This window comes from Lactuca serriola, chromosome 4 (genome assembly GCF_051521515.1).
Source record: "Lactuca serriola cultivar US96UC23 chromosome 4, Lser_US96UC23_V15, whole genome shotgun sequence".
In the NCBI taxonomy this organism is placed as follows: Eukaryota; Viridiplantae; Streptophyta; class Magnoliopsida; order Asterales; family Asteraceae; genus Lactuca; species Lactuca serriola.
The window spans coordinates 173,259,067-173,269,290 of record NC_136411.1 but is presented as its reverse complement, the minus strand read 5'-3'; the positions used below and the strand labels follow the sequence as shown (position 1 = coordinate 173,269,290).

Genomic DNA, 10,224 nt, shown 5'->3' with positions numbered 1-10,224 from the left:
TCTGGAAAATAGGGAAGAAGAAAAATCGAATATTGGAAGCCCTAATCGATTTGCAGATCTTTGATCAACCTATATGTTTTCTCTTTCTTGAATCGATCTTGATTTATATGTTTTCTCTTTCTTGAATCGATCTTTAGGTCCTCTCCTTCCCAGCCTCCCTCTCTCTGGAAACAAACACATACAATAACTCTTGACTTCCATGGATGGACCTTCAAATGAACACATTCACACACACAAATGGATTTCCACTAGTATTAGCTCAGTTGTAGAGATATGAAGAGGTTCCCATCAGATTTGGGTTTCTCAAATCCAACACACTTGCACACACACACACACACATCATTGTTTTCCATATTTGATTTCAAACAAGTACTTGCCAAAATATTCATGTTTTAGAGTCTCGCCGGAGAAGGTGACCGGAGAGTTGCTGGAAAGGACAGACACCGGAAACCTTAAAAAAAAAGCGATACCTGGTCAAAAGAGTTATAATAAACACAAATAGCAAGTTATATATATATATATATATATATATATATATATATATATATATATATATATATATATATATATATATATATATATATATATAAATCAACACTTGGTTTTCTCTTGAGTCATTTTCCCATTCTATTTTACCAAATAGAGTTTCATTTTGTCACCAAGTACCAATCACAACACTTTTTATATGATGAAAATTTATAAGAAAACATAAATGTAATTATTAACAAACACAACCTACATATTATTTTTCCTATATGAAAGAATTAAATATATTCCAAAAACAAAACACACTAATCTAACATGCCATCAACGTTGAAAAAGGGTAATAACAAAGTATTAAAAAAAAATAAAATAGAGAAATATCATGAACCGGAACAGTATAAAAAAAAAGTTTCGGATTTCAAAGCCCATTAATTAAACCGCCCGGAAAGCATTCCCGTCGCGCTTGTTTACACCGGAGCTAGCATGAAACGCCGACTGCCTCGAGGGTTCCGCCAACAACTTCAACGTCAGCGGCGACGGTTCCATGTGGTGGTGGTGGTCGGCGGTCTCTTTTAAAGTTAGCTGCGACGACATTCCGACGAGTTCATCTAAATTCAAGGGTTCCTTTTGCAAAATCGGAATCGGTTTCACCACACGATGATGAGATTCATTCGCTCCTCCGCCTTTACCATTTCCTTCTTCAACCGGAGTCATCGTCGACGGCCATACCGGAAACGGAACCGGAATATACGCCGGATAAAACGCAGGTATAATCGGCGGAAGCTCACTCCCAGTCACAGTCACATTTGCCGTCGCCGTCGCCGACGATTCTTCTTCTTTCATCTCGTGTTTCATTTCCATGGACTGATCAGAATCAGGTTTCAACGAGAGTTTCAACGAGCACTTGGAGTTCTCGGCGTGATCTGTAGCTGTAGCTGTAGCTGCTGCCGGAGGTAGCATGAAATGATCTTCCGGTGGTTCTGCCGCCGCCTGTGAAATCAAATGAAACAGACATGATTGTTATGCTGATTGAATTTGGATTTGAAATTACAAATTCGAAATGAAGAAGGAAGAAGGAAAACGAACAGTATCTGGAGCCATGTCGAAGAGGCTAGAACGTCTTTTTCTTCGTGTAGCACTGCATTGTCGTATGAAATACTTTTGAGCATGACTAGCAACTTGTGTAGGAGTTCTGGATAACACATAATTACGAGCTATGCCACGCCAATCTCCTTTCCCTAATTTTTGTAGACCAAGTAGAAACAACCGATGTTCTTCTTCTGTCCATGGAGTACCTGTAATTACACATACAAACTACTTTCATAATACTGTATGACAGACTAGCTGAAAAGTTAGCTTTTAGCTAAAAGATACTGTGTTTGACAGATTAGCTGAAAAGCTAGCTTTTTCGTGAATTTTGTATTAGTTGATTTAATGGTGTAAACACTCTTTTCAGAAAGCTGACTACTCACCTAATTAACCTTTTAGATTTGCTTAATTGGAGAAGTCAAAATGTTATGCAAAATTTTCTTCTTTAAACTTGTTGAAAGAAGGGAAACTTGGGAAGACACATGATAAATGTGGAATGATGTGGTAGGTTAAATGTCATAGAATGGCAACCTACTATTGACTATGTGTTTTTAGGTAAATCAGTATTTGATCCTACATGGCGCTCACTTTATGTCCACATGGCACTGACATGGCATTAGTGCATACACCTGTCTATAGTTTAATTTCATTGAAACTTCAAATTAATTTTATCTATATTATGAATTTCACTGCCTTCTTCCATTTTTCATCTTCAAAAGTTCACGTGGACGCCATGTCAGCACGACATGGACATAATCTGAACATTTGCCAACAGGACGCCACGTAGGATTGACATTAGATGTTGAGTGACTTATTGAGTACAATTAAGTGATTGGAGACTTGTACAACACTTGGTCAATAATTGGTTGATAATAGTAAAATTGATGAAATGGTCACAGGTTTGAGACAATAAGACTGCAATAGTTTTATGCTTCTAGAATTTATCAAAACTATCTTTCAATACTTGGTTTTATGTTTCTACAATTTATCCAAATCCGTTTACATGTTAGTCTTATCACTGCATATCTTCAACTGTTTCTTATTTAAAGATTTGTGTATGTATGTATGTATGTATTAAGTCATTATTTTGGGCTTAAAGCATTAAGGTCATATACAGCATATGTCATTAGGATATGCTAAAAATTCAGGCAAATATGCTTAGTTTTGTCACTGTAGGGTTACAGATAGTTATTTCAGCTATAGTTTTTTACAAACAAAAAACAAAAAGGCAAAGCAAATGAGGACACAAACATGGTCAAAACAAAACCAAATGTGATAAAAGCAAAGGCATCCACTCAAAAGCCCCACACTACATTTATCTAATCTATATCTACAAGCCTAAGATAATATAGAATATAGATAAGACATATAAAGACATGATAAATCAACGATCAGGATCCTAAAATCCTAATTATCATCATTTTGAACAATTAAATAGTATACTGTAGTTAAAGGAATTATCATCATCCAATATCCTCCAATCACATTTCGATAACAATGAAGGGCGAAATTGGAAATTGGAAATTAATTATGCGAAAAATAAAAAATCGAAAAACAGGAGTAAAACCTAAAAACTGACCTTTTTTGCGATCGGCGCGGCGTTTAGCGGAAGGATCGTCGGAGAGGTAACCCTCGACGGGGTCAGAGGTAGCGGGGGAGCTAGGATTGGGCGAGACGGCGGCCGGAGACGACGAGTGATAAAGAGCGGAGAGATTCCCCATGCTAGCACTCTTTTTCATGATTGAGCCATCAGTGAGTCTAACGCCGAACAACTTAACACCACCGCCTCGCGACGGACATGTGCGTGAGTTGTGGCCGTTGTTGCTACAATGAGAGCATCGCCGAGTCATGGTAGACTCGGCTCGGCCTATTCACGGCCAACGATAACCGGAGGGATTTACCAGTGTGGAGATTTTGAGATTAACATCCACAATTGTTCCACTGTGTGTGTTTGAATTTCGATTGCATGCGTGTGTGTGTGTGTGTGTGTTTGTGTCGAACAGGATGAAATGGAGGATGAAAGAATAAAAAAGGAATATGAATTATCAATGGAGGATGATGGGGCTTGGATTTGGTTTTAATTACGGAACGCGAACGGGTCGGTCGGTCGTCGTATCATATCATTATTAATCAGATAACGTCGTGCTTTACTTTGCTCACATTCTACCAATCAAAGTACTAATAAAAGTATCTTTTTATTTGTAATTCGATATTTAAATATTTTTTTTTTCAAGTTAAAAAGAAACTATGATATCGATCTCGTCATCTCGTGTGTATATCTTAATGGTATGTATATTTGTTTGTTGAATTCATTAAATTTGTATTGAATAAAAAAGATTGTACAAATATAGGTTTTACTTCAAAATACTATGTGATAAATGATATTTATGATAATATACTTTTTGTTATGATTTCAATCGGATATCATGGATAAATAAATGTGATTTAAATTTCAACACGATATCAAAATATTTGTTAGATTAAATTATGAACAAACAATGTGATCTTTTATCTTTTTATTTTATTATAAATAAAACTTTTTAATAGTTTATATATATTATTTAAGACAGAATTTTATCTTAGATTATATCAATTTGGATTTTTCATATTAATTTTACATATTCCAAGTCGAGAAGATTTTTTATTAATTACTATAATTTTTAAGAGATTTTCTTTAATTAATGCATTGAAGTGTAAAATTTACCGAATATTAGTATTAATTGTTTTTAACTTCTTTATCAGGCACATTACTAGCCATTGCACACATCTACATACATATAAAATTTTAGTTCTCTAACCTAGTGATAAAAGCCATCGGAGTCGTTGGTCAGTGATCGAGCGGGGTATGTGTTTATAGATGGGACGATCAAATATAATGAGGTTGTGAAGCAAGTGTGCATCTCATAGGAAGGGGAATGGGTTGTGATTGATCAACGGATGAAATATGGTGAACCAAGGAAATGAGTTTTTAAGCCATTTTAGTTGAAAGAACGTATCACGAACATGAGTTCAAATCATTCTAATCTCCAAAGGTATCGCAATTAATTTACGTTATAAAACTTTCATTGTATGTTGGTGTGACGGAATTACAGGAGATTGGAAAAAAAATATGGGGTAGTGGTTGATGTGTTTGTTGCACCACGGTTATCAAATATGGGAAAAAGATTTAGGTTTATTTGTTTCATGGGAATTAATGATATAGACAAACTTATGAAACTCCTTTTGCGATATATGGATTGGAACATTCAAGTTATTTGTATCTTATCCTAAAATTGAAGGAACTGTAAAGGTGTAAAATGGTGTTGATCATACTAACCTAGTTAAAAATAATAATGTTAATTGAAGGGGATTAAATCACATGTGAGTGTTTAAGGAGGACAATGTCATAACACAAAACAGGAGAATGGAAAGGATAATGTGATGCTCCTTAAATCGACGGGTCGCGTAATTGATGTTAGGAGTGAAGCTAGTATCTTGTATGATGAGGTGAAAATTTTACATACTACCCCAAATATGATGCATCTTTGTTGTAATAAAGGTTTTAATGAATTGAAATTCAAATATTTTGGTGGGTTGTGGGTGTTGTTTGAGTTTGAATCGGTGAGTATTGCTAAAAGTTACTTAAGCATGTTAGTGTCAAGTCTTGGTTCTCTAATTTGATCTATTGGTCGAGAAATTTTTATCAGCGTGAACGATTAATGTGGTTAGATGTGGAAGGAATTCCTTTAAAGGCTTGGTGTGAGGAGTATTTTGTGAAGGTGGTTAAGAAGCGGGGAACAATATTTTATCTCTGATGAGGAAGTGACTAATACTATTCCACAAGAATGTGTGTTGAATCTGATCACATGAATATAATGGATGATACGGTCAGTGTGGTAGTTGAAGAGAAAACTATATGGTATGAGTAAAAGAAGTAATCGGTTGGCTTCCTTCATTTGTAGACAAACAACACGTAGGCAAGAACGGTAAACAAATAAATGAAGAACGTGGTTTTTTAAAGCCAAAAAAGGAAGGAAAGTATGACAATGAATTAAAAGTGGAGAGAAAGTATTGGTAGTGACGGATTTTATTTGTGATGGTGTCATTCAAGTAAATGAAATGTTAAATGAATTGCAAAAAGTTACAGGGATGCTCAAAGGAATGATCACTAGGAAGTAGCATGTAAGAAAGTGGTTGATTCTTTTGTTACATCACAGTGTCCTATCGGGTTTACCCCAAATAGGTCCATACAAGAAGGTTGTATGTTGCTTCTTTTTTAGGCTCGATTGTGCCAAAGACAACAACTCAAAACACAGTTGTGAGGGGATGGTATTTGGGTTTTAATAACATGAAACTTTTAAGTGTAAGTGTTTATGCTTTCAAGATGTTGAAAATAAAAACAAGAGTCATGGATGTCAGTGTTGGCTATGATTAAAATTTTTGATGGTGAAGCGCTTCATAATAGGATATTTTAATGTTGTATGGAAGGATAGTGAGAGGTGGGGCTTAATCTTTAATCAAGTCATTGTGACAACTGTTAAAATTAGGTCATCGTTCACTGGTCTAAGTCACCATGAACACCCTTTGTAATACACCTAATGTAATATATTCCACTTTTCTAATGTAATTGAAGTCTTACACTTGGAAGTGCATATGGAATATCACTTTAGTCTTTGATGGATGTGGATCGTCGACAAACATAACACTATTCACAATACATAAGTAGTGATTAAGTCATTAAGTATTTTTAAGAACAAATAGCACACTAAACAGATAGAGCATGAGAACACGATTCCATGGATATAAAGAACATCAAAAACAGGGATCATGCACAAAAGTTACGGCCATTTAAATAAAATAAATCAATATTATAAGTGATTTGTCCATAAACGAACCTTAAATCGATTCGCAGGGATAGCTACGCGTTTCGTTAAGTGTTTTTTAGCATAATTTTGGAATCAGGCCATAGCCTAATATTTGATTCCATTCTCGAAATCTCGTTAACACGAAGTCTTAATCATTTTACAAACAAATTCGAATCACAACAAACGGAAAAATATTGAATAATGACTTCAAACACATTTTTGGCATAGTTACGTCTATCGTTAGGTAGATATTTTTACATATTCGAATCACCATTTTCGGGACATCGAACTAATGTTTTCGGAAAATTTGTGAGATGTCGTTTTTTGTCGAATTTTTGCATGTGGATCAAAAAGCCGCCAGGTGTCATGTTCTTGTTGCGCCACATGTCGTGAAACTGGAGGTGCCACTAGTCGCAATTGTGTTGGTCCACATCTCATTAATGGATATAAAAAGAGGGAGAATGTAGCCCCTCTCTCCACGATCTCTTCCTCTTTCTCTCTCAAAATTCGGCCAAACCGCCGCCTTCTCCACCATGCACCACCCCACTGCCTCCATCCACCTTCTGCAGCCCCGACCATCTCTCTAACGCTTCCCCTACCAGCGGCCACCCTCTCTCCGGCGAAGCAACAACTCAAAGCCCAAAACAATCTCAAAACTACCATCAGCCGCCCACCACCGTCAGCTGTCGTCATCAACCACCACCAACGACACCAAAATTTGCCCACTGGACCTCCTTGAGACCCTCTACAAGCAATGATAAGCCTCTCTCCTTAAGTTCTCCTACAAAACTTTTCCAACCATCTTTTTGTTTAACGACAACACCGTTAGAAAATTTTCGGAAGCCTCCGGGCAGTTTTTCGGCGAACAGTTTTTTCGACTCGCTTTTTCCCGATCTACAACCCTTGGGTGACATTTTATGAAAACAATGTGTCGTCCATAAAATCCCGAGTCACAATTCGAATTCAGCTTCCGAAACGAACTCACCGATGGTTCAACACACGCTACGAAAGTGAGTTCACGACCCCATTTTAAATTCTTTAATGTTTTCGGGAGAGAATACGTGCATATTAGTCGTTATTTTTATATAAACATTAAAGTTATAGTTTAATAGTTTATATAATTATAAAATCATATTATATATTGGTTTGATGAAATGAACTATTTTAACCGATACCCACTCGTGTTGATCCGCATATGCACATTTTTATATATTTGATGTCTAAATAAACATTAAATATAGTCTTTATTATAATTATAAATGATAGATGTTTATTTATAGTTATATAATTATAATCGTTAAATAGTTGTTTATCGCTATATTTTGAACAAAAATGATATATATATATATATATATATATATATATATATATATATATATATATATATATATATATATATATATGTATTTAGACTTGTACATATATTTGGTATTGTTGGTTTTATGTTGGTTAAAACCTAGATTTGCTTGGATTACAACCATTATGTGCCCCTTGTAGCACCAAGCACCAAGCAGAGGTCTAAACGTCATATAGCAGCGGTTATAGTTTCATGTAGCGCCAAACACGCTCTAATACATGCATACTTGTACAATATACAAGTATCTATGTTGTGTATAAGTATCATAAACACTTAAACATAGGGTTCACGAACTTTTGTCGGTATAAAACTTATATCATAAGTAAACAATTATACCCAACTCATACACGTGTCCGATAATAATAATTATTGAAGTTGACTTTATTTTCCCATTAAAACCCTTTTCATTAATTACCCTCAATATATATACAAGATACAAAGATAATGATACACATGCCAAACACAAAACAATATAAATACATATACATAATATACTATGCTAATAGCCCCCCGCAAATTGAACGGAGGTGATTCACAAACGTTTAAGCTGGATATGAAATCAAGGAATAAAGAAGAGGGCATACTCTTTGTAAAAATATCAATGTTTTAAAACCCGGGTCGACCCGGCCGGTTGAACCAGTTGGACCGTGACCCGGTGTAGAAGGCGGGTCAATTGAGACCGGTTTTTTGTAAAAATACGAACCGGATCGAACCGGCCGGGTTTTCCCTAAACCGCGGTTCGACCGCTTATATCGAACCGGTTAAAACCGGATTGATCCGTTTTAATAGGGTTTGGATAGTTGGATACAAGTATCGAACGCCAAAACAACAAGCCGTTTGCAGTTTCTTTAATGTTTTTCAATGTTTAAACTTTGTGGACATCAAATTATTGGTTTTATATGTTTATGGATTATGCATGAAAGTAAAAATATATAAAAATAGAAAAAAATCATAAACGGGGTAGACCCAACGGTTCAACCGGTTGAACCGGTTGACCCATGAACCGGTCATCACACCGGGTCAACTAAAAACCCGGGTTTTAAAACATTGAAAAATATATGCATACTGAGACAAAGACGGTACATGAAGAACACGTACATGACCGGTGGCAACTTTATCTCGAACAAAATGAAGATCAATCTCGATATGTTTGGTGCGCTGATGATGAACTGGATTGGAGGACATGTAAACAACATTAACGTTATCGCAATAGACGATGGTAGCTTTGCCAGACATGTAATGAAGTTCAAGAAGTAAATTGCGAGTCCAACATGTTTCAGCCACCGCATTTGCAACTCCCCTGTAATCAGCTTCAGCGCTTGATCTAGATGTGGTGTTCTAACGTTTTGAGGACCACGAGAGAAGGTTGTGACCTAAAAAGACACAATATCCAGAAGTAGAGCGGTGAGTCACTGGACACCCACCCCAGTCAACATCGGACTATGCCACGAGAGAACGACTGGGTGAAGAATATAACTGAAACCCATAAGCAATAGTACCTCGAACATAACGCAAAATGCGTTTGAGAGCAGTGAAGTGAGGCTCCCGTGGGTCATGCATGTATAGACAAATCTGTTGCACAACATAAGTAATGTCAGGCTGAGTGAATGTGAGATATTGTAAAGCACCGGCTAAACTATGATATAAAGTGGGATCTACAACAGGTGGGCCAGATCCATCAAGCTTGGTAGATAAATCAGCAGGAGTAGAAGCGGGTTTGCAATTACACATAGCAGATCGATCAAGAATCTCAGTGGCATATTTTTGTTGAGACAAGAATAACTTATCGGCCAAGCGAGTAGCTGAAACCCCCAGAAAATAGTGAAGATCACCAAGATCTGTCATAGAGAACTCTAAGCTCAATAAAAAGATGATGTGGGTCAGTAACTCAGGGGGAGAGCTGATAAGAACAATATCATCCACATACAATAATAAGTATGTTGTATGAGAGTCGTGTTTGTAGATAAACAAAGATGTGTCACATCTGCTATGAACAAAACCAATGCGTGAAATGAACATGGAAAACCTCTAAAACCATGCCCTAGAATCCTGCTTGAGACCATAAAGAGACTTCTGAAGAAGAAACACAAAATCTGGTTGAGTAGGATCTCGAAATCCCGGTGGCTGTTGCATGTATACAGTTTCCTGTAAGTTCCCATGAAGAAATGCATTCTACAGATCAAGTTGTCTAATAGGCTACTTGTGGGTGACAGCAATGGTAAGAACAGTGCGCTTAATGGCGGTCTTAACAACGGGGCTAAAAGTCTGATCATAATCAATATCAGGTCGTTAAATTCGCCCATTAGCAACCAGACGAGCTTTGTAGCGAGATAAAGATCCATATGCATTACATTTCTTTTTAAACAGCCAAATACAGTTAATAACATTAGCAACATGTGGTCTCGGAACAAGTACCCAAGTTTTGTTAGAGATAAGAGCAGTATATTCTTC

The 10,224-nt window shown here is 36.3% G+C and overlaps 1 protein-coding gene across 1 annotated transcript; it reads right to left on the bottom strand.

Moving 5' to 3' along the window:
- Positions 1-695: 695 nt before the first annotated feature.
- Positions 696-3,673, bottom strand: LOC145102941 (Homeodomain-like superfamily protein). Its single transcript, XM_079040462.1, has 3 exons — positions 3,152-3,673; positions 1,570-1,778; positions 696-1,473 (listed from the first exon to the last, which is right to left on the bottom strand). Exons 1-3 carry the CDS (start codon positions 3,420-3,422, stop codon positions 916-918), a joined length of 1,038 nt encoding a protein of 345 aa, XP_078896588.1. The 5' UTR covers positions 3,423-3,673; the 3' UTR covers positions 696-915.
- Between the last annotated feature and the right edge of the window lie 6,551 nt (positions 3,674-10,224).

What these genes read in the sequence shown, in the direction of transcription:
- LOC145102941 (XM_079040462.1), bottom strand. Translation starts at nt 3,422, where the DNA reads ATGACTCGGCGATGCTCTCATTGTAGCAACAACGGCCACAACTCACGC. An exon ending in CCGCGCCGATCGCAAAAAAG is followed by an intron (nt 1,779 to 3,151) that starts GTCAGTTTTTAG and finishes GTGTAATTACAG; the next exon opens with GTACTCCATGGACAGAAGAA. An exon ending in TCGACATGGCTCCAGATACT is followed by an intron (nt 1,474 to 1,569) that starts GTTCGTTTTCCT and finishes TTGATTTCACAG; the next exon opens with GCGGCGGCAGAACCACCGGA.